Source organism: Cuculus canorus, chromosome 1, assembly GCF_017976375.1.
Source record: "Cuculus canorus isolate bCucCan1 chromosome 1, bCucCan1.pri, whole genome shotgun sequence".
Taxonomy (NCBI): domain Eukaryota; kingdom Metazoa; phylum Chordata; class Aves; order Cuculiformes; family Cuculidae; genus Cuculus; species Cuculus canorus.
The window spans coordinates 152,963,339-152,987,248 of record NC_071401.1 but is presented as its reverse complement, the minus strand read 5'-3'; the positions used below and the strand labels follow the sequence as shown (position 1 = coordinate 152,987,248).

Here is a 23,910-nt window from a genome sequence, read left to right as displayed (position 1 = left end):
TGACTGGACTTGCAACACCGTGTTGCTCATAATGTGGATCTGCTTGAGGGTAGGGAGGCTCTGCAAAGGGATCTTAACAGGCTGGACTGCTGGGCTGAGACCAATGGCATGAGGTTTCACAAGGCCAAATGCCGGGTCCTGCACTTGGGGCACAACAACCCTGTGCAGTGCTACAGACTGGGAGAAGTCTGGCTAGAAAGCTGCCTAGAGGACAAGGACCTGGAGGTGTTGGTTGACAGCTGACTGAACATGAGCCAGCAGTGTGCCCAGGTGGCCAAGAAGGCAAATGGCATCTTGGCTTGTATCAGAAACGGTGTGACCAGCAGGTCCAAGGAGGTTATTCTCCCTCTGTACTCAGCACTGGTGAGACCGCACCTTGAGTACTGTGTTCGGTGCTGGGCCGCTCACCACAAGAAGGATGTTGAGACTCTGAGGTGTGTCCAGAGAAGACCAACGAAGCTGGTGAGGGGGCTGGAGAACAAGTCTTACGAGGAGCAGCTGAGAGAGCTGGGGTTGTTTATCCTGGAGAAGAGGAGGCTGAGGGAGACCTTCTTGCTCTCTACAAGTACCTGAAAGGAGGTTGTGGAGAGGAGGCAGCTGGTCTCTTCTTCCAAGTGACAGGGGACAGGACAAGGGAGAATGGCCTCAAGCTGCCCCAGGGGAGTTTCAGGCTGGATATCAGAAAAAAACTTTCATGGAAAGGGTCATTGGGCACTGTCAGAGGCTGCCCAGGGAGGTGGTCGAGTCACCTCCCCTGGAATTGTTTAAGGGACAGGTGGACGAGGTGCTGAGGGGCATGGTCTAGGGAGTATTAGGAATGGTTGGACTTGATGACCCAGTGGGTCCCTTCCAACCTAGTGATTCTATGATTCTATTCTATGATAATGTGGTTGTGTTCTGCTAATTAATCTGGAATTATACTGTTGATGGCTTTATTCGCTACAGCCTTAATTAACTCTTGATAGAAATTGTGCAGAAGCTCATGGAGAAGGGTGATATGGCAGAGTGTACTGTTCAGGATAAATGGATCACTTTATTAGGCTCCCTTTTAGAAGAGGAGCCATCACTCAAATCCCTGATCTCACGTAAGGCTGTGACTAAAGTGGGGCTTCGTAGCCAGAAAATGTCTCACTGGAGATAATATACTGGTGGAGGGGACTGGGGTTGGTTGGCTGAGAGGTTTGCCTGGAAGCAGTGAGATGCTGAACTGAATAGCCAAGAGATGCTCTGAGTGATTGTCCCCGCAGAGCAGCCTACACCAGCTTTGTGGGTGAAGCGATGAATGAGTGGGAAAAAAAAAGTGGGGGCATAGGGGGGGATGGACAATCTTGGAGCTGTGATCAAAGAAATTTGTTTCCTGCTCTTCATTCCCGCTGTATCCAGGGAAACATCTCCATCTGTTGCCTTATAAAGAAACAGCATCGCACCAAAGCAGAACCCACCTTTCACTTTTCCACCCCCAAACTCCTGGCGCTGCAGTAAGGGAAGCATCCTTCCTCCTAGCTTGGGTACAAGAGCACTGAGAGAGCTTTGGCTGCCTCCTCCCTCCAGGGACCCTCTTCCCAATCCTGGGCTGTCCCTGGGAATTGAGAGGACCCTGGCAAAACCTCCCAGCCCTGCAAGCTGCCCTATGGCCGGTGGGTATGTGTTGAGAAGGAAATAAAACAACTACCTTTTAACACTTCTGCACTGCAGGCTGAGAGGAGTTTGGGGGCTGCATCCAGATTCACCCTGGGTTGGAGGTGACCCTTTCAGCCCCATTTTATGCCTCCCAAACCTTCCTCACCTGCTGGTTCAGGTGCGAGGAGCTTGCCTCTGGAGGAGAGGCCAGCTTCAGTCTCAGGCAAGGCTCTCAGCTTGAGTAAGAAGCACTAATGTTGTTGCTAGGAACTGTGGCAGGCTTTGAAGCAGAGGTATTGGTACAGCCAAAAGAGGTTTTAACAAGGTAACACACAGCCCAATTTGCTGTGCAGGCTTTTGAACCTTTCTGATGTCAATGTAATTGCAGGCCCCGCAGCTTGCAGCTCACCAGCTCATCATTTTTGGAAGCATGAGGCACCCAGCTGTCTCCCTCTCATATGTCCTTGTGGGTAAGGCACAGATAAATCTCTTGATCAGCTTTTGCTTGAAGCCCAGCTCACCATTTCCCTCTCACCTGGAAGGTTTCTGGGAAGTGCCTTCAAGGACACGGCTTGTGATCCAGGAGGATCTGCAGTTAAGAAACCATGGTGGGACTCCACATGAGGAAAGGCGCAAGGTTTGGGCTGTTTGTGTTTACTCAGCCCCTTGCTGTGACGCTGGAGGGGGTTTATCTGCACAGCAACCCCTCTCCATCTCTGAGGAAAGCGCTCACCTCTCTGCTGCAGCCAGGGAGTTTGGGTCAGAGGAGAGACGGCCAGTGCAGTCGGCAGGCCTGTTCCATAGGAGGGTAACACACGGTATCTCTGTAGCAGAAGAGAAAACCTACAACAAGAGGAAAACCTCACCTACCCCAGAGGTCATTTGCTTGCACCGCTTCCCCAGGCAGAAAGTGAGAACACCAGAGCTGTTTGAATAGAAGAGATGGTAGAGTGGCCAGGGACAAACCCGAGTGTGCAGGGCTGAGTGGTACAGGGCACGCGTTCCCACTGCCACCGATGGAAGCATCAGGACATGGATGGGACCAGTGCTAGTGCTCCAGTGGTCAAGGATTCAGCACCCTGCACGGTCTGCAGGACTGGTCCTCTCCTTGCAGGGTGCAGCGTGGCCCTGGTGTAGCTTTGCGGGGGTACACTGAGGATGAGGAAAGCCAGGCACCATGTCCCCATGAAGGGACCTGGCTTGTTGGCCTTTAACATCACATGAATGAAGGTTAGGGAAAAAATCATGGAGGGAGACCGGATTGCAGCTTCTCTGTGGCTCCCCTCTTATAAACCAGGAGGGAAGAGGTACATGACTCAGTGAGGCATCATGCAGGATTGTGTGCAAATAGCCTCTCCCCAAAGCCAAATTTCACACTTTCAGAGGTCTTGGTCCTCTGGGTGTACAAAGCAGCTTTTTCCTGCTCTGCTGTCCCCCCAGAAACTTCCTTCATAATCCCCCCAGCACCTATATGAGCTGTGCTACAGGTTGCCTGCTCTCCGTAGGGCTGAAATACCTCCGGCTCACCCAGCAGGAGAGGCTGCTTCATGACACTGTCACAAACTATTAAAAGCTGCAAGACGATTAAAATAAACTGTCATGGGACATGCATACAAACAAAAAGTATAACCTGGACTTCTTCATCTCTTAGGAAAGATAATCTGTATTTGAAGGCAAGGGAAATGCCCTGAAGTTGGGAAGTCCTTGGGCAATGCCCCAGACCCACTTCTTAGTGAGCTGCGTGTGGGCAGCAGTGCTGCTACAGGCAGATGATTCCAATTTCCCTGTGGAACAAAGGCTTTCCTGACTGCTGGGGCAGAGGAAGGAAACACCCCTCAGCAGGCGCCAAGGCAGGAAGAGACAGGGCTGGAAAGGCTGATGCTTTCCTCGTGGCCATGGCAGAGCCATCTTTGTGCAGCAGGAGGTGACCGGTATTTGAGTGACAGCCAGTGGGGCACCTCTTGGCTGCAGTCCAGCTTGCAGGGGCTCAGGGCAGAGCCCAGTGCTGGTGTTTCCAGGCAGGAGGTGCCTTTTGGAGGCAGGAAACTGTCCTATTCAGCTCTTGCGGGATCAAGAAGATAGAGTGCAAAGCGTACCAAACCACCTTGACCATACAACCCACTATTTACTGCAGCAGACAAAGCACAGGGCTGAGGTGTCCTTTAAAGCCGGGTGCCTGGCTGGGTCCCTCCCAGCACCAACAGCCCCATGAGCTGTGCTTGAGCCCTGCTCATGCACTTCCTCCGAGATCTGGTGGAGTTTTGAACGGCTCTGTCCCATCAAGGCAGAGCTCTCCCTCCAAGTTATAGGGGTCCTGGTAGGACTTTCACCCACCCCAGGACCACCAGAGAAGCCCACAGCTCCCTTCTGCATTTGATTTCCTCCAGCACAGGTTAGACATGCCCTGACATCCATCCAAATGTTCTCAGCAAACCCCTGCCTAATTGATGGGGTCCCAGGTAGGTAATCCCCTATAGTTACTAAAAATGAAGCACTTAGAGGTTTGTTTAGGCTGTGAGTAAAGACTTGAAGGCAGCCACCCAAGTACCTTCACCAGGGATGATCACAGCCACCTCTTCACAGGTCTAACACCACTGCATTGCTCCTCTCATGGCTGGAAGTGGGGTCCTGTCAGCACATGGAGCCAGGCAAACCCAGCATGTTTGAGCCACTGGGTGAGATCGATCCAAGCAGCAGTGATGGGTTACACAGACAGGAAAATTGTGCTTTGACATGATGTGTTCTCCTTACCTGCTTAGCTTTCGGGTGCTGCCTTTTCTTCTCCCTCAGTTAGAACCAGCACAGAGCTTGCTAATCCGGGCAGATACTGTGCCAGGCTAATGACTGCTCTTGCATCCTGTGTGGTTGTGAAGCTACTGCTTTCTAGTTTTGCTGAGCAGTGAATACATAAAATATTTACTGGTTTTGCTCTTCTTCCCCACCTCTTTTTTTTTTTTTTTCCCTTTCCTCTCTGAACTACCCAGCAAATGCTTTGGTGCCGGAGCCAGTTATAGCACAACATCTCACAGAACATAAGAAGCACTCTGCAATTTGAACTTCTGTTCTCTATAATATAAAAAAAAGAGACAAAATATGATGGGAGGAAGACCAGTGGTGAAAATCTAAAACCCTTAGAGAACGCTAGCACCTATGTCTGCAGCTCACACAGAAGCTGTCAGGTAAAATTTGGGGACATGTAGATCTGGTTGGGTCCTATTGCTAAATTACAGCCTTAGAGGATGATGTGGAAATTGTGGATGGAGAACACCAGCTGTGACTGATGGACTGGGATGCATTTAAAAATTAAGTATCTCAGAAAACCTAATGAAGAATGATTTCAGCCAAAGAAATTTCTCATGGGTTGAAAACCAGAGGAAGGGGATAAATTACCAACGAAACAGCAGGTGAAAAGGGGTCATCTTATTTATTTCCGAATCACAGCAAGGTGCGATGTGTACTTACCTGCGTTGATTATGAGCCCTGCTGTGCTTGATTATAATCTGCTCTCCTGGGCGGGCGTGCTGCACTCAGCGGCACGGAGGAAGTGCAAAAGGAATTTGTCTGTGCCAGGATGAAATGTGATTACCAGCTGCAGCAAGAGCTTGTTTCTGAGGGTCGAGGATCCCACACCTCTCGGCTAGGCTGTGAGTGCTAAAGCTCCCTGGGGTAGTTTATTTCAGCTGGTAACTCTTTTTGGTTTTTGGTTTTTTTTTTTTTGCTTGTTTCTGGTTGGTGTCATGGCACCAAACCATGGTGCATTCTGTCACAGCACAGAGCTAATAGCATGAGGTGATCTTCTCCAAAACCAAGCAATAGCTTGATTATAGCTTTATATTAAATGGAGAGCTTTGCTATAAATTAATTCTAAAGCAGCCACCCTGCAGAAGTAGGGGAGATGAAAACTGCATTAACAGTGGTTTTAGTTGGAGCTCGAGCAATTTATTGAAGGGATTACCTGGTGTGATGTCTGTGCTAGCAGGGCTCCGGGCTCAGTGGCATAGGATGGCCATGGGCAGCACGAGCAGGGATTTGGGGTAGGCTGCAGAGGGATTTTGGGTACACTGCAGAGACCTTGGCTGGTGCTGGGGATGATGAGGGTTGAACAGAGGCAGGGCAGCAAGCCCTTGGCTTGTAAGTTCACAGTCCTGGTAGCTCTGGAGCCTTCAAAGATGTTTTGGCAGACAAAGGGTGAGTTTATGCCTGTTCACGATCTGAACCTCTGGCTCTTGTTTCTCCTTGTGTCCTTTCCCCTACTAACAGCTCCCAAGGGAAAGTTCCTGCTGGAGAAAAGGGGAGAACAAGAGAAAACACAGATGCAGAAGGCTGAGGGATGTGGGAGGCAAAGCGGCTTCCGAGGGGCCTGCTTGCTGGAGCAGATGCAGTGATGCTGGCAAGGGAGTTGCAGTGGGAGCAGACACCACCCACCCCTCCATGCATCCAGGCTTGGGTTCCCATCCATCCAGGCCAGCAGGGAGCTGCACAGGAGCGTGCAAGTTGAGGACATGCCCTCAAATCCTCAGCAACCTCCTAATAGCAGAAGCCGTTGGGCTCCCTTGGGACCCACTGTCTGGCACTGTGCATGGTGGTGGGGGAAGCATCTCCTTCCAGGCTGGATAGGCAGCTGGAGGAGATGGAGGCCCTGGGAGAGGCAGCAGTGAGGGGCGAGTAGCCTTTACGCACAAAACAGCCCCCTGAAGGAGTAGAAAGAACAGTGCAGAGGCTTTCTTAAACCCTTACATACATGTGCGTGTGCACACGCAAGCATGCATGTACTCAAAAGCTTATACATGGGTGTGCAGACACATGTATGTTAGTTTGCATCAAGTAGAATATGGATGCTATCCAGGGTAAAGCCCATGAATACTGTAATAATTAACCTCTAAATATATACTGCAAACTGAGGAAATGCAGTATTGAGGTCAAATACAAAATGTATTTGGTAAAAGATATGCAGCTGAGGCACCCAAACAGGATGATGGCTGGTGAATGGGTATCAAGAGGAGAAAAACATACTGTGTCTTTAAAAATCACTGTAAGCGAGTCTGGGAGATAAAACTAAAGTGACTCCTCCAGAATGACATGGTTATAGCTTAGTCCGCAATTACATTTATTTAGGTGCCCTACCTGTGCATTCCCTGTGCTGAAGAATACGCTTAGATTGCTCCCAGCTTTCCTCTCTGCTCTAAATTGCCTGAATTTATAACACGTACTTGGGAGACTACAGCAATTTCCCCATTCCATATTTAACCCATGTTACCCAAACCACCTGAACTCTATCTGAATGCAACTTGTGTGAAGATAAGTGGTATTAATAAAGTTGGAGGCAAGCCTCTGGAGGGAGCGAGGCCATCGCAGCAGTGGTAATCCTGAGTCATACAGTCGATTTCTGGGTCAGCCAGACCCTACAGCGTGGAGCTGGTGTCCCCGGCCAGCTTCAGTGTCACTCAAGCAGGGATTTCCACCACAGTTCTATCATCAGCTTTGCAGGGCTGTGGATATCCCCTTCAGAATTTTGCATGGGTTGATACTGTTTTATTTTGGTCTGAATTTGTAGCCCTGCTCGTCTTTCAAATGGCTGTTCAGCAGTCAGCAATAGGAGAAGGGGCTGGAAAACATGACTAAATATGGCTCTGTTTCTGATTGCTACAGCCTGTGGGATTAGCGGCCCCTTCTTGCCAGCAGCCACAGCTGAAGTTCCCAAGGTTTGAGAAACACCGAGAAGAGCTGTAGTTTAGCCCCCCCTCTCTATTTTTTTTTCCTTGTCTTTTTTTTTTGTTTTCCACAGCAAAATCTGCAACCTATTGTCTGGGCTAGCAAACTTGGCACCCTCCAGCCGCCTATAAAATTGCATTAGGCGTTTATATTTCCTGTAGTGGATTATGTGTTGTCTGGATTTGGGATGATTCCGGGAGAAAGGGTTAGCCTTTTTTTTGCAGCAGGGGCTACAAATTACGTTTGAAATAATTTCATTTTCTTGGAGATAAGGGAGCGCTGGCAATGGGCACAGCAGATGGACATGTTCCGAGACAGATGTAAGCAGCTTCCCCTGCCTGCAACTTGCACAAGCCCTGTGACTACGCATGCAAAGCGCAGCCCAGACTCAGCCCGGCAGCAAAGGACTCATCTTGTCCAGAAGTGGGTCAATAACCTCATTGATTGCAATGATATTTCTCATGGTTAAAGTTAAAAAAAGTGCTTAAGCGCTGAATCACAAGGAAAAGATTTCTCCCTGCTCTTGCAGAGTCTCAGTTCTCTCGACCCAGCTGGATCTGTGTTCATGCACACAGTGGGTTTTGATGTGAACTCTTAGTATTTATGCAGATGTAGCACGTACAGGATTGGTTGGGTTTTTTTCTTACAAGCTAGGGTTTGCCTAACTTTGAAAACATCCTTTTGGCTCACATGTAGACTATTTATTGTGCTTTACTGCTGTTTTCTAATTTGAATCTGAAACCAAAGAGGCTGAAGCTATTTCTAGAGTGGAGAACTCACGTAAAAAAAAAAAACAAACCAGAAGCATGTTTTCAAATCTTATTTGAAATGTGTGCTCTGTCAGCAACAGATTGCATCGTTAAAGGGTAGAATCAGGTTGCAAGTGCTTGTTGGTAGGATGTTATCATAAATTCACCTAGCACTTTTCTGTGCAAAGGAAAACTGATAATCTTTTGCAGCAAAGATACAATCTAAGGGTATGAGTTTGTGATCATATTTATATACGTAGTATGCACCTCAGTCCTTCTGATATGAATGCGGGATTACCTAGCGGCCAGCAGGTGGAGTCATCTATAATGGATGTGTTGCAATCTCGAATAAGTACAGCTGGACATGTGGAAATTTCAGTTGAAAGTTGAGACCAAGGAAAATACGAGGAATGGAACTGGAAAACTCTGCAAGCGTGGAGGACACAAAGAACTAAAACTTCAGCAGCAGAAGGGGAGGGGCCCGCAAAATGTTTGGAATAGTGAAAAGCTGGAGCAAGCCTGGAAACACTCCTGTGGCTTGGATCCTGAGGCATAATTCATGTTGTTGTAATTTGCAGAGACGGCTGCTGTCTCAAGGGAAGGCTTGAACAGCTGGGAAACATCAGGGTGTGGGCCTGCTTCAGCTGCACACCCTTTCTTTATCCCTGCATCAGTCACAGAAGTGAAAGGTGCTACAGGGATTGCTGTAGAAAATATCTGCGAGCTATTCTTTGTGCTGGGAGATGGCTCCTCTTGCTAGTTCAGTCATGTGAAGGACCAGCTTAGTTTGGCATTTTTTGTTTAACAATGCACTTTGAGATGCTTTTCAATAAACCGATTAGGGAGAAGGAATCAGCCTTGACTCCAGAGATCAGCCATGTAGTAAATTGAGTTGTAGCTAAGGGGCCCTAACAGAGAGGGTGCCTCACTGAAAATGAGCAGGAGTTGCATGATAAAACCCACCCTGTCCTTATAATGCCACCAGTCACCACAGTGGCTGATTTGCTTTGTCCTTTGCTCTGTCTGCCAGTTGCACCAGGAATGAATGCTGCCTCCGGCAGGGCATTTGCCATTCTCGAGCTGCGCAGCCTCCAGCCTGTTTGGAAATGAGCGGTTGCAAATAATGATTTGTACTGTCTGTGTGCCCATGTAGGCTGAATAATAATATCACAGCCACTCGGCTGTTACAGACTCGCGCCTGAGGGAGGAGAGGGTGGCACAGCTCTCAGGTACTTCAGAGACAGAGCCAGGGATGTATTTATGCAGGGGCCGTGGCTCCAGCAAGGCTACTGGAGGACTGCATCAACAGTCATCACTGCTAGCCCTTGACGTAGACTCCAGCCTCCAACAACCTCTGGTTCACTCATGACAGGCAGCTGTGGGGAACAAATGCCAGATATTTCCCTGCTCCTTGATCTCAGGGTTGGGGAGAGACAATATTGGGGTTTTTTTTTTTCTGGTCTGAATCCCTGTGCACGCCCTGTGGCACCTCTGTGGCTCACGATGTTTAGCTTGAGCCAGTCAGCCCTGCTGTTTTTTCCCAGACAGACTCTTCACACAGTTTCCTATTATTATATGTTTTGGGGAGATGGGATTTTTTTTCACAGAACTAAGCCCCTGTATATTAAAAGTGCTGTAGGACCTACTTCATTCCACATCCTTCCAGGCATAAGTAGTGCAGGCAGATGGCATTTTTATGCTAAGTGCATATATGCAGATAACTGCATCTGCACTGCAGGTGTTGTACTGCTTTAGCAGCATCGGCATACTTGAAACGGCAGAACTTTTGTGCATGAGAATACTCCACAGAAGCACAGACCAAGCAGCAATAAGCAGCAATGAGAGATGCACTGAGGTGATATTTGAAGCTTGCAGGAAAAGAACGAGTCAGAAAAGTTTTTCTCTCTGGTTGATTCCCAGCTTTTGATGTTGCTGCCTTGCCGGAATGCCGAGGTACTTGCTGGCGCTGACTAAAGCCAAGTGTCCTCATTGCAAGAGGTGGCACTGGAAAAAGACTGGGTGCATTGTGGGTGTTGACCCACTGACTGACAGCTGCCTGTGCCCTTGCATCAGAGTGACATATTGATATTGGCCTCCTGCCACTGCTTGGGGATTGGCAGCCTCCAGGCAGACGGTTTAAGTCAGGTGACAAAGACTTCGGATTTTATTGACTTAGGTTATGTATTTTCAGCTGTGTGCTAGTTGGTGACAAGAAAAGGCAGCTTCTCTTCATAAAATTTGGTAGCAAAGAGCCATCCAGAGATAAGCAAGGGGAAACATTCACCCACACTAGTTGCTACGGAAAGCTCCATCACTGCTTCCTGCGAAACCAGGACCAGAGTGCAGGATGAAACTTTGCCTTGGGTGGGAGTACTGTTGTCAGGAGGAAGAGCATTTGGCTTCAGGAGCTTGGCTGGCAAGATGAAAACAGCAGGGTTGGGCAAGCCATTAAACCTCCCCTGGCCCGCTCAGCAGAGAGACTGACTCCACTGGACAGGAGAGAGGCAAAGCTGTGGGAAGCTGTAAGGCTAAGAGGGAGAAGGTCAGCAGGATGAGATACCATGTGTAGACAATGAAAGCAGCAAGAAAGCGTTCTCAGCTGTGGTAGGGAGGATTTCTATGCCTTCAGGTCAAAGAGTAATAGCTGAGTATGTGCCTCGCTTCACGCCTGAGCCTTAGAGCCTGTGTGAGTCATTCCCTCTGCTCCATCCAAGCAGAATCTTGGACCTAGCTCTTTGTACTTCCATAGATGCTTCACATGAGGCATCCTGATGGCACCTGATCTCCAGCCCAGTGGGAGCACCAGCACATGTTTCTTCAAGGAGTCCATTCAGAGGGTGGCTTTTGGGGACACACACATACACATAAACCCCATAACTTTACTCCAAAATGACATTAATCTGTTCAGAAAGATATATTCTTGACATCAGCTTCTGAGAGGTCTCTGGAAGGGTGACATTTCTTATAGTTGCCTCTCATTGATCTATCAAAGACAAAGCATTGGTGAGCACTCTGCAAACTTGTCCATAAAATCATGGCACGTAGGAGCCTTTGGCAAGAGCTCTATGCATCAGTGGAAGGGTTAAGAGAGGAGTCAGCTGTCTGTTTAGTATGTCTCAGATGTCACATACAAATACCTAAGAGGCAGCTGGGTTGTGTGAAAGGAAACCAACGGATTAAGATTGTAGTCCCAGTTCAAAAGCTTTTTCGTGACTTCAGGAATGCCTCATATCTTCTATTAAAACAGAGATAATTCCTATCCCACAAGAACATTGTGAAGATTAATTCATTCATCTTTTTTTTTTAAGTGGAAATGGAAAGAGCCAGAGAGATAATAATATGAAATACTATGACAGAAAGCAAATGATAGCACAGGCATGGCAGCGGCAACTGCAGGTCGGTTTGTTAGGGAGTGTGCAGTACCCTGTCTCAAGCTATTTCCTCCCACACCATAACCCATGGTGCTCTGCTCTGCAGTGGTCTTGGCTGCTCTGCTGGCAGGCTGCAGACCACAGCCAACCGAAAATGCCCAGCCAAGGGACCTCCTTATGGCACTGCCGGCTCTCCCAGGCACTGCTCTGTGGTGCAGACCACGTGAACTCAGGATATGGGGGGAAACTGGCAGCAACTTTGGCACCTGCATGGCAGGACCTGGTGGAAATGAGGTTAGAGGAAGATGAAGAGGAAGAAAAGGAGGCTGGGCGCTGTAAATCAGCTCCTTGTCTGGCTGTCCCTCAAGGGGAATATCAGGCAGACACCTAGACCACAGCAAGAGGAGTGCTCCCAAGTGTGCATACAGATTTGTTTCCGAACTGTTTATTCCTAACTCGTCTTCAGGTTGAAGCCTTCTGCAGTGCCTCACGGGCAGTATCTTCATCTAGAACCCCTCGCTAAAATTAGGAGGAAGACAAATACAGAAACGCTGCTTTTCTCTGAATGAGTAGGATCCTAGTCACAAGAATATCGGCTTCTTTTCAAGCCAAGGGTGGACTGAACACATTCCTTCAACGTTGTTTGACAGTCTGGCTCATTTTATCGAGCCCAGTCAAGACGAATGAGACATGTGTTTATCCTTGGTGGGTGAGTAGACAAAAGCTGAATGTAATTGTCGTCTGGGTGCCTGCCACTCCATGAGGACTTGTAATCATTTCGGAAAAAAGAGAATTTCCCTGTCACTGGAGGACACAAGCTGGCACCACAGCGCAAAAACCTACCACTTAAAAATAGCTTTTAATGTGGCCTTGAAAATTATTTTGGAGCAGGAAAAATGAGGTGTAAGGTAAGACTGGAGTCATGTATTTTAACTGTCACTCAAAACCAAACTCTATAATAATTTCATGAAGATCAGCAGATGTGTAAGGACACATCACGAGAACCTAACTGGTCCACGGATGGTATCTGAGAAGTCAAGAAGAGCTTCCTACTATGTGTGTTGACTCACAGTGACCACCTCCATTCCTGTTTTACTCTTTTTCCTCCAAAGCACTGGCAGGCAGAGGAGGAGTCCCATTCGCATCCCATAATAAAGCCAACCACAGATTGGTATTACAATCTGCAGATCAGTTCTCCATCAAGTTACCACAGCTTCCAGACTAGTTTCAGGACAGTACAGGTTACCTGTGCGTTCCTCATTCTAGAGCAAAGATTGTCCTTCGTGCTACCAGACAGCACCTGCATAACAAAATCAACTTCATGTTTGTGTTGAGGATCCCAAATTTGTTTCTCAAGATCAAAAACATGGAGACATACAAAAAGGCTGATAATCACTTCAGGTTTTTGAAAATTGGTGTCTCCATCTTCTTGGAATGAATGCAGATGGAATCTGCAGCAGAATGAATATAAAAAAAATGCAGGAGAAATCCATGGAAGCTATTAGGAACGGGAAATCAGATCAGCCCCTTATTTATGAAATCAAATCCAGACTGGGGCTGTGAGAGGAGCCCAGAATAGCATAGAGTAAGCTTGGAAAAAGCCAGAAAAAGACAAATGCCATAAGTGATAGGAGGCTGCGCTGAGCTGGGGCAGCATTGGGTACTAATTTGAGGAGCATATCCCCAGAAGCTGGATGCTCCTGAAGCAAGGCATCAAGTCAGTAGCCCTCAACCCAGATTCGCCGTAGTTTAGTATTGCTCCTTACCGCCAGGCCTGTGAAAATCATAGAATCATTAAGGTTGGAAAAGACCTCCAAGATCATTAAGTCCAAGCATCAACCCAACAGCACCGTGCCTATAAAACTGTGTCCCAAAGTGCCAAATTTATACATTTTTGAACACCTCCAGGGATGGAGACTCCACCACTTCCCTGGGCAGCTTGCTATAGTGCTTGACCGCTCCTTGGGTTAAGATTTTTTTTGCTAATATCCAATCTAAACCTCCCCTACTATCCAGTCTAACCCTCTCCCAATCTAAATCTCTCCCTGAAAGGTAAAGTGGGGACAGGGACACGACTCTGCCCAAGGGGTGGGAGCTCTTGCACTCTTGCAGACAGTGTGACTCCCCAGCCCTGCTGGAGGGTTTGGGGGTGCTGCACCCACCTTGGCCCATTACAGAGAGACACTGGCTCAAATCACAAAGCCCTTGGCCCAGCCCGTTTGCAAAAAGACAGGAGCAGGCAGAGATCAGGCTGCCTTCGTGCTTTAAACCTGCAGCCACCTACCTCCCTGCCACAGCCACTGTAGGGCTCTGCTCCCGGGGTATGAAGCATCCTGGGGGTGGGACAGAGCAGCTGCTGCCTGAAGCGGGCTCAGGGGGCTGCGGGTTTAGGGTAAAGCAGGCTCAGGATGCAGCTCAGGGTGTAGCTCAGGGTGCAGCGGGCCCAGGGCGCAGCAGGTTCAAGGTGCAGCAAGTTCAGGGTGCAGTGGGCTCAGAATGCAGTGAGATCGGAGTGCAGCGAGATCAGGGGGCAGTGAGATCAGGGAGCAGTTCAGGGTGCAGTGGGCTCGGGGAGACAGCGAGAGCAGGATGCAGTGGGATTAGGGTCGAGCAGACTCAGGGCGTAGCTCAGGGGGCAGCAGGATTAGGGTAGAGCGAGCTCAGGGGGCGGCTCAGGGGGTAGCTTGGCATGCAGTGGGCCTGGGGGGCAGCGGGCTTAGGGTGCAGCAGGATCAGGGGGACAGCAGGATAAGGTTGTAGCTCAGGGCACAGCAGCCTTGGGAGGCAGCGGGATTAGGGTAGAGTGGGCTCAGGGGGGCAGCGAGGTTAGGATGCAGCGAGACAGGGTCGAGCTGGCTCAGGGTGTAGCTCAGGATGCAGTGGGCTCAGGAGGCATCGAGACCTGGGGGGCAGCGGGATTAGGGCCGAGCGGGCTCCGGGTGCAGTGCGATCAGGGGGCAGCTCAGGGGGCAGAAGGCTCAGCGTCAAGTGGGCTCGGGAGGGGCTCAGGGGGCGGCTCAAGGTGCAGCTCGGGGTGCAGCGGGCTCGGGACGTAGAGTGCCCGCGGGGTAACTCAAGCGGCGTCGCGCAAGCCGCCATTTCCCGCCACCCATCGCGGCCGGCTGGCGGCAGGCGGGCTGTGCCCCGCCGCGCCCCGCCTCGCGCCCCGCCCCGCGCCCCGCCCGCCGCCGCCGCCGCCGAAGGTTTCCGAGCGGGGGTCGCGCGGCTCGGGCCGAGCGCTTCCGGAAATTGCCGAGGGGCTTCGGCCCCTCCTCAGCCGCCGCTCGGGTTCCGCGGCCGAGGCGCTTGGGCGGGTCGGAGCGCAGCGAAGCGCGCCCGTCGCTCCGGCTGCAGCGCGGGGCTCGCCCTCCTCCTCCTTCTCCTCCTCCTCCTCCTCCTCCTCCTGCAGCGCCGGGCGTCGCGGTGACAGAGCGGGGCGATCGCGGATGGCGGAGGGCGGCCAGCCCCCGCAGCAGCAGCAGCAGCAGCAGCAGCAGCCGCAGCTCCTGCCCGGCGGCGGCGGGGCCGCCCGCGGCGTGAAACGGGAGCCGGAGCTGGAGCAGCCCATGCCCGGCGGGGACGGCGCCGAGGGCGGCCACAGCAAGCGGCTGCGAACGGAGGCGGAGGCGGAGGGCGCCGGCATGCAGGTACCGGGCGGGGAGGGGGTGTCGGCTCGGGGCTCCCCGCGAGGCACGTGGGGGGCGCGTCCCGGGCCCGGGGAGGGGGGGGCTGGAGGCTCTGCCCGCGCCGCCCCGGGGCTGCCGGAGCCTTCGGGAGCAACGCCAGGCGCTGCCCGGGGAAAGGGGCCATCATCCACCGGGAACGGGGGCTGCCGGCGAGGGCTTGGGTTCCGTCGCCTCCTGGCAGCGCGTTGGGAGCGTCCCCGGAGCGCTGCGCTCTGCAGGTGCGGTGGCTTTTGTGTTTGCGGGGCGATGCTGCGGAGGTGAGCCCGCTTCCCTTTGTCTGGGCTGGTTTGTGATGGCAGTAGCGCCGGCCTTTTTGTTTGCTCCTTGTGTTCCTTGGAGCGCTTTGGAAACGGGGTGATTTACTCATCCGGACTTGTTTCTCTTCTCACCATTGCTTGGGTTGGTAAACGCTGTTGGTGGCCTCCAAGGGGAGCATCTTGTCTTAGAATCATAGAATCATGGAATAGTTAGGGTTGGAAGGGACCTTAAAGATCATCTAGTTCCAACCCCCCTGCCATGGGCAGGGACATCCCACTAGATCAGGCTGTCCAAGGCCCCATCCATCCTGGCCTTGAACACCTCCAGGGATGGGTTATCCACAACTTCCCTTGGCAGCCTGTTCCAGTGTCTCACCACTCACGGTGAAGAAATTCTTCCTAATGTCTAGTCTAATGTCTTCTCCAACATGCTTCTCATCTAGATGCCTAAAAGTCATCTTACTGTTTTATTCCCAGGCTGTCCTCGATTTCTGTGCTCAAGATTTCTTTTTATTTTTTTTTTTTTAGGTAGCTTGCAGCAGGAGGGTTTTATTTGTGATTCTGTTTGATGTTCACCCTTTCGTGGTGGTCTTGTCACCTCACTATGTCACTTCTTCCCCAGCGTGGTGGTGTGGGCTGAACGTAGTCTGGAGCTTCACACCTGAGTGCTCCTGCAAGGGCTAGTGAAAACCATGCTGTGCTCCGTTATTCCTTGAAGTAGCATCTTCTCCTACACACGGGTGTCAAGTATGACTCAGACAACGTGTGTAATTGCAAGGAGAAAGATGCTCAGTGTTGAAGGTGTGCTTGAACATGGTATATTGCTAGGAATCATGAATGAGTGCATGAACATGGTAACATGAAGTTTTTCCAGCTCTTTGGAGTAGGACTGAGGAGCAGGTCCTGTGATACACCAGTTTACCTGCAGTTAGTGGTTAAACTGGTTAATGTTGATGTAAACCAGTGGTAAATCAACTGAAAATTGCCCTGAAAGAGACTTGAACTGGTTTCACAGAAGTATTTTTCATTTTTTTTTTTGTTTATTGCAGATGAGTACTATTTCTCTATACATAAAAGGCTACCCTCTATATTTACACTGAGGAAAGTGTTTTGTTATCTGTTCAGTAGTACTAGATATTAAGGTAATGCAGCATTCAGCCATGTGGCTACAACAGTGCACATACGCAGCAATGTGTAATACTAGTGGTAATGGGAGTAGGGATTAATTGTGGACCTTAGCAGAAAGTTGGGTTTTGCTATCATATCAAACACTGGCAAACAGTGGAGAAGTGCAGCTAGGAGAGTCCAATTGTAAAGTTAAGTGTGTGTTTACAGCTGACGTAACTATTCTTGAGACTGGGATGCCCATATTGTACTTGCATGGTATTCTTAGCTTGGTTTTAAGCTTTCCATATATGTATATATGGAGAAGATTATTCAGTCTTTTCAGTATAAAAGATGACAGTATTTATATGTATATATGCACACATACACAGTCGTATCCAGAAGTTTCCCGTGACTTTTTTTTACTCTTAAAGTGTGTGGTTTATTTATTTGGAGGATCATCTCATGGTTGTAAGCAAGAAATTACCAAATTTAAAGCCAAACTTACAAATAATATCAGGAAAAATGTGTTCTTTAATATTTGGGAAATTCAATATCTTTTTACCTAAAAGTCAAAACACAAGATTGTCATTCATGAGGATTTCTGTTCAGATAGTGTATTCCTTTGAAGTACCTTATTTTAGAATAACGGGCTCTTTTTAGTAAATGCTTCATGTGTAACTGTATGTAATGCTTTCAGGAGGAATAAAGAGCCTATTCTTTGATTTTATTTTCTTTTTCCACGCTTCTCGTATGTACTAGAGGCTTTCTGGAAGCTGGAAATAACACCAGCAACTGCTGCACCTTGTTTATCCTGCAGATCCTGTCAATTTTCTGCTTCCTGTTCCAGAGCCACAGGCTGTTGCTGTGTAAACTTAGCGACCTCGTGTCTCTGGGCAGATAGCGAGGAATCCTGGGGTGCTACACTCGCCATGGTTTCTTCTTTGCATGACTTCTACCTACTGGTGATTCAGGATATGAACACGACTCGTCATGCTGAAATAAATCATTTAGCTATAGAAATTACTCGTGTAAATGTAAAACTGATTGCTTTTTGGGTCCATTAACATGAAATAGAAACGCTAACCTATAGGAAGACAAGATAATAGCTTAAGAACTTGGGGCAAAGTGGGCTTTAAAACTTATAGTAGCCTTTAAATTTACTGGGCTTCTTGTCCTCTGCTGTCTGAGGCCAGCATGCTCAGACAGCTTATGCAGTTAGGGTTTCATTATCTAATCCATCTCTGATCAGGCCGGATAAATGGTGTTTGACCAATGCTGATCTTGTTAGGAGGGTAGTGTAAAGCTGCTTGAGTTGGGATTGGGACAAATCGGATCACGGCTGCTATCCGCTTCCAAGACATATTTCAGTTAATCGTGGCGTGGGAGGAGAAGGTCCAGCACAAACTGCTGCTTTTTCTCTCTCTCTGGTCCATAAGTGGCAGAAATCAAATGCCACCGGCCAAGAATGTCTCCTGGAACTATTTGGATATGTTTGTAAGCTTTGGAAGTCAAGGGCCCCAAAGGTACTGCTGTTTTCTAACTGTATAAAGACTAGCTAGGAACTAGCTTGCTCTCTGCTGGCTTGGATGGGTTGAATAATTTGTATCAGCTTGCTTATCCCAGTAAAAATAGTCCCTAACAGAGAGGAGATAATTAAAAAAAATTAAGTTATGTTGGCTTAAATCACTTGTGAAACCGCACCAAAATGCGGTTGTTGATGCAACTGTGTTTGCTCCTTGTCGGGAGAGGTTGACTGCTACACAGATGGGAGAGAAAGTACCTTCGCAATAATCTCATCTTTACCACATGAGGAATGGAGGCGTGAGAAATATTGTGGCTAGCTGGGAATTGTCCCTTTTCTCTCTGGAGCTACAGACTAGGGTATAATTCCAGGGTTCTCTGTTTGTCTTCCCCATCAAGATGCCAATGGTGTACCAACTAGCTTACACTGCCGAAGAAAGCTATTAAAGTATCTTCTGGTTGCTTTGCATGGGATTGAATGAGTTAATCAATTCCTTATTCAGTCCCCAAGCTGAATTTTGATTTAACTTTTTATGGGGTCCAGGCTGATTAGTGAATTAAAACTATACCTAGGGATGATATATGGTTGTAATTAGATACAAGGAGTGAACAGAGCTGATCCTTGTTCCTTTGTATGCCTGGTGTCCCTGAGCATTTGAGGACAATTACTCTTCTGCAACCATGAGCATGGCTGACTAGCCAGGGAAGACAGTTAATGCAGCTGTGGTGAATGCCTTATCCAGGCCACGTAAACTTTTAGTCGCAGCAATGAGTGCTGACTTTGTGTTGTCATTCAGGCATGCCTGTGTAGGGTTCACAAAGATGACTAGTGGTGTTGAGCTCAGTCCCCTGTGACTAAATAATGACGTTATAAACGATATGTCTTTGCTCCGCAAGAAGGTCCGTGGTTTCTCTTCCTGCCGCAAGCCAGGAGATAGTCTGTAACACCCTCTACTAGCTGGACTCCTTCCAGCCCAGGGACTGGAAACCTTGAACGGCAGTGTGCAACAGAAAGGGAAGAGTGGGAATTTTGGTGGCACTTCGTGACAACCAGTGTCCCCATTCAAACCATGGCCTGATGGTGATGCGCCAGGGGAGGGCATGAAATCAATTGCAATAAACCCAAAGACAGATTTGGGTTTTACAGGTAAGAGGGCTGACTGCGACTGTAATTGGGAAGGGGCCAGTGAGTAACAGCCTTTGTGCTGTGGGGGACCCTATGGAAATCTGTGTTTTTAAATCTTACATAGGAGAACATCTAGTTCCAGTAAATAATGAAAAAGATGTGTATTCAGGTTAGCTTTTTTCTTCCTTTTATTATTCATGGCATGTCTGTCATTGCAAAGAGATGAAGGCTAATACAGGGGATACAACATATTCTAGAAAAGAAACTGAGTTCCAATATTTAGAAGCTGACCCCTGCCTTGCATCCAAGATGAGGTTTTCTGGGCTGCTGTTTGGGCAGGCTGTTGCTGATGTGATGAGACATAATGAATCATCTTTAAGTTTGTTGTTATTTCTCTGTTTGCTTTTGTCCTTTGTTTTTTTTTTAATTTTTTTTAATATTTGAGTGTTAGGAGTTAGACCTGACACAGTCTGGGAAGACTTAGAAAATCTCCAGTTCAAAGGGAACTTTGGCAAACAGACTGAAAGTTGGGATTTTAGAGATATTGAGAGCACTTTAATGTTGGCTCCTTTCTTGCCCCATTCAGGAAAATGGAAAGCCCAAGTGAAGTATTCTGGATACTTTCATTCCCCTCCAGGCTGTGTCAATATTTCTCATTTGATTTCAGAGGTTTAAGGTGATGGCCACAGTTGCGAGGTTGGAAGCTGAACAGAGATCTGACTCTGATGGAGACTTGTGTGTACCAGCTGTAGACATATGACTCTTTTTATTTGTCCTTTTCAGAATTCCCATTTAGAAACATGAGCGTGCTGGCATTTTGCAGAAAGCCTGGGTTCTCCCTTGCATTTTGAAAAAGCTGCCTACCTAGCTGAGTTCAGGGCAGCGTGCCTCTCTCACAGGCATGTCCTGTGAAATAACCTCTGTTGGCCTTTGTTCCCAATGGCCTAGCAGGCAAGGCTTTCACCTTGCCCTTTTGCATTAGGGGTTCACACCTCTGTTTTCAAGATTGTCTCAAAGAAGTGCTGGTCACTGAAGGTTAGCAGCTGCGTTGCTGAGCTTTATGTTTTATAGTGGCTGCGCTGAGTGCTTTCAGCCGCTCTGCTGTAGTGAGGCTGGTGGCAGCAGGAATACCAGGAGCACAGGAGAGGCGAAGGAGGCAGCTGTAAAATAAAATAAAAAAATTAACTGCTTCATTTGCAGTAAGTTGGGGAAACCAAACAAGTCCAGGCAGACATCAGCTGGATTCTGTGTGTGGTCCGTGCCCCTGTGGAAACTCCTGCTGAAGGACATACCCCTGTAAGCTTGGAAAAATAAAGCCTGTCACTAGCAGCCTTTGGTTTGCTGCACAGGAACCTCTGGCCCTCCGGAAACTTTTGGGGGTCACATTAGTTGATGATGTTATAAAGCCTATCTGTCTGTGCTGCTGACTTGTCTCGTTTTGTGAGGCAAACCTTAGTTTTCATATGAAGCAAAAGAGAAGGGCAGGTGTTTTGGTCAGCTGGAAACCTCTTGTTTAATTTGCTCATCTCTGATATTACTTGACCATCTGTGTGTGTGTGCTTTTGAAATAAGGTGGCTGAGGGATCAGAGGAACATCCAGAAGCAAAGTGAGAGAAGCAATTAGAAGTAACGAGTTCCAGTTCATTGAAGCATTCTGTTGATCTACATTTTACAGTGGTATTGAGTGGATGCTGGAGTGTAGCTGTCATGAGATAATCCTGATGTTTAGGGATTAGAGCTGCTTCACTGCGTTTTGGGCCTTAACTCCCTTTGCTCTCTAGTAAATTTAATTTTGCTAGCAATCTTTTCTAAATGCAGGAAAATACTAGTTTGGAAGATATGTATGTATTTTCCCCAGCATGCTTCCCCCTCCCTCTGCTTCACTTTCCTGAGTGCACCTCCTTTATTTCCAGGTTGAATTTGAGATGTTTGTAAAAGCCAAATGCAACAACACTTGAGGCTATACAAAACAGTCCTCAGCAGGCTTGGACCACGCCACTGGTCTGATCTGCAATGCTCCTTGTCTGGGCTCTGCCAAGCTGTCCCGCTGAGCTGTGCCAGGACACCTCTCCTGCAGGAAAGCTTTGCTGTCTGCTAGGCTTCACTGAGAAGAACCCATTGTAGGCTGAAGTTACTAACCTGTGTTCTTTGTTACGAAGGATTTCCAAGGTGTTTGGGAAGAGCCTTGTGAACCATTCCAGTCTTTCTGTTGTGAGGGTTGCCATGTGTACATAGTGGCATCTATCAAAATCAGCCCTAGCAGCACTCCTGCTGGACTGAGTGAAGTGGGATGCTAACTCCTTAGTGATGATATGATGCATTTAAGTAGCTGCAAAGTAGGAAAGGTTGTGTACAAAAGCCTCCTTGTTTAATGAGGAGCAACAGCTGAACTTGAGCTGGATCCAGCATCTGTTTGGGAAGAGCAGGAGACTTTGGCAGTTTCTGCCAGCTCAATTGGTGCGACATTGATGTTCAGTCAGCTATACTGTTGCAACCTCCTAACCTTTGGAGTCTGGGCAGAGCATACTTGTGATTTGTACCAATTAGAAAAGAGGTCATGAGATCTTTCACTTGCATCTCTTGGATAGGACAGCAGGGTTTGGCCTGGCATGTTTTTGAAGTGGCTGTATGTTCCCAGTGATTATGGTGTTGGTGTTCATCTAGGAGAGGTCATTCAGAGAGTAAAGGCTAGAAGCAGTTGTTGCTTTTTCTGTGCAACTTTCTTGGGTTTTATTTGCTCACAATTGCCTCAGCAATAATGCAAGTATTAGCATAGTGATGGGTAAGAACCTGTACCTTTAAGGGGGGAGAAAAAACCCCCCTGAATGTATTAGCACTTTTTGCCCTCTGGCTGTACATAGCTAAATTTCCTTTAATAGAGAGGCTAAAGAAGCAAACTTATGTGGCATTACTGTGTGTTGCAAATATCAAAATATTCTCCCCAGAGGCCTTTGAGGCCCTGGGATCTGGATCTAGCTCAGGTTTCTTCAAGGGACGGAGTGTGCTCTTTTAGCTGAGGCTTTCTGCACAGCTTTTCCCCTGCTATTTTTGTCAGAGATTCTTGCAGACACTTGGGGTGGTTGTCACTGTTGGGGGCGATGCCTGGGAAGAAAATCCCACCAAGGCATCGCTTAAAAGCCTTGATTTAGTGCTGTGTGGGCTGAGGAGAGGCTGTAGCTGGGATCCTAGGCCTGTAATTTACTGCTTGTGGTTGCTGTTCCCTTACCCAGAGAGGGGTGGGAAGGGTGCCTTTCCTCCAGCCTGTTTGCCCCCCTCGGGTGGGTGAGACGCAAGAATGCTGGGCTCTGCCCTGACGCAGGGCTGGGCGCCTTCTCCCTGGGGCCACTGTTCTGCAGGCAGCGTTGCCAAGTGTGAATCTCAGAGCAGTCTCTGTGAGACAGTGCTTTTGAGCTATCTCTGCATGGCTCTTTGGTTCTGTGTTGTTCTGTGGCTTTGCCTGGTTTTTGTGGGAAGAAGAAATGAGGGAAAATGTCTGCATTTAGGGGCTCCTCTGCTACCCTTCTGTATTCTTCTGTCCCGGAGAGAAGGTCTAGCAAAGACCTCTTTCCTGTCCTTTTTTCTTTTAAAAGCCCTGTGTAGCCTCAGAGCAAAGCTGGACCAAGACAGATAGTGTTTTGTAGGTGCTTCTCAATGCCTGTAGGCAGCAGTTCTTCTCAAAGCTCACTTTGGGGTGATCTGGGATGGTTCCTGGGATTAAAGACTGCTTCCTCTAAGTGATGCTGCTTCTAGTCCCAAGAGTGGGATGAGCCTTACAGCCTGGGGAGATCCAAAAGGTTCATTCAGGGAAGGAAACCTAGGCTGTGGTGTTGACGCAGCAAGTTAAACTGTGGGAAGAGGGTGAAAGCTGGTAGTGTGATATGGGCAGGTGACCCGGGGCCAGTGGAATGTACAAGAGTGGGAAGCAGGAGTTTGTGTGATGTCAGCCTTGGGAGTGATCTGAATCGTGAAGGAAACTGAGGCAGCAAAGTGTACACATCACTTCTGCTGTTTGTGGAGATCTGAATGTCTCTTGAGCAGGCTGCAGGAGAAATCAGTTGTCTTCTGGATTGAGAGCAGCCCTGAAGAGGAGAACTTGGGGGTCTTGGTGGATGAGAAGATGAACATGAGCTGGCAATGTGTGCTTGCAGCCCAGAAAGCAACCATATCCTGGGATGCATCCAAAGAAATGTGACCAGCAGGTCGAGGGAGGTGATTCTTGTGAGATCTCACCTGGAGTGCTGTGTTCAATTCTGGAGTTGTCGTCATAGGAAGGACATGGATCTGTTACAGTGGGTCCAGAGGAGGGGCAAGAAGATGATCAGAGGGCTGAAGCACCTCACATGTGAGGACAGGCTGAAGAGAAGGCTCCAGGGAGATCTTTTAGCAGCCTTCCAGTACTTAAAGGGGGCCTACAGGAAAGGTGGGAAGGGACTCTTTATCAGGGAGTGTAGTGATAGGACAAGAGGTAACTGAAAGAACTGCAAGGCTGAAAAGGGGAGATTTAGATTACATGTTAGAAAAATTTTTTACTGTGAGGGTGTTGAGGCATTGGAACAGGTTGCCCAACAGTAGCTGTAGATGTCCCATCCCTGGAGGTGTTCAAGGCCAGGTTGGATGAGGCTTTGAGCAACCTGATCGAGTGGGAGGTGTCCCTGCCCATGGCAGGGGGGTTGGAACTGGATGATCTTTAAGGTCCCTTCCAACCCAAACCATTCTATGATTCTGAAGCTCCTGCCTGCCCTATTATTTGTTTTGTTCAGG

General features: G+C 48.6%; 1 protein-coding gene across 23 annotated transcripts in view; it reads left to right on the top strand.

The window, feature by feature from the left end:
* The first annotated feature begins 14,636 nt into the window (after window positions 1-14,636).
* Window positions 14,637-23,910, top strand: part of RBFOX2 (RNA binding fox-1 homolog 2) — a 175,566-nt gene continuing 166,292 nt past the window's right edge. For all 23 annotated transcript variants that reach the window (XR_008452095.1, XR_008452151.1, XR_008452136.1 and 20 more), the window contains exon 1: window positions 14,637-15,099. Coding sequence is in view for 14 of the 23 variants with exons in the window: in XM_054078545.1 (XP_053934520.1) it covers window positions 14,899-15,099 (201 nt within the window). In the remaining 9 variants the exon portion in view is untranslated. The remainder of the gene's footprint in view (window positions 15,100-23,910) is intronic.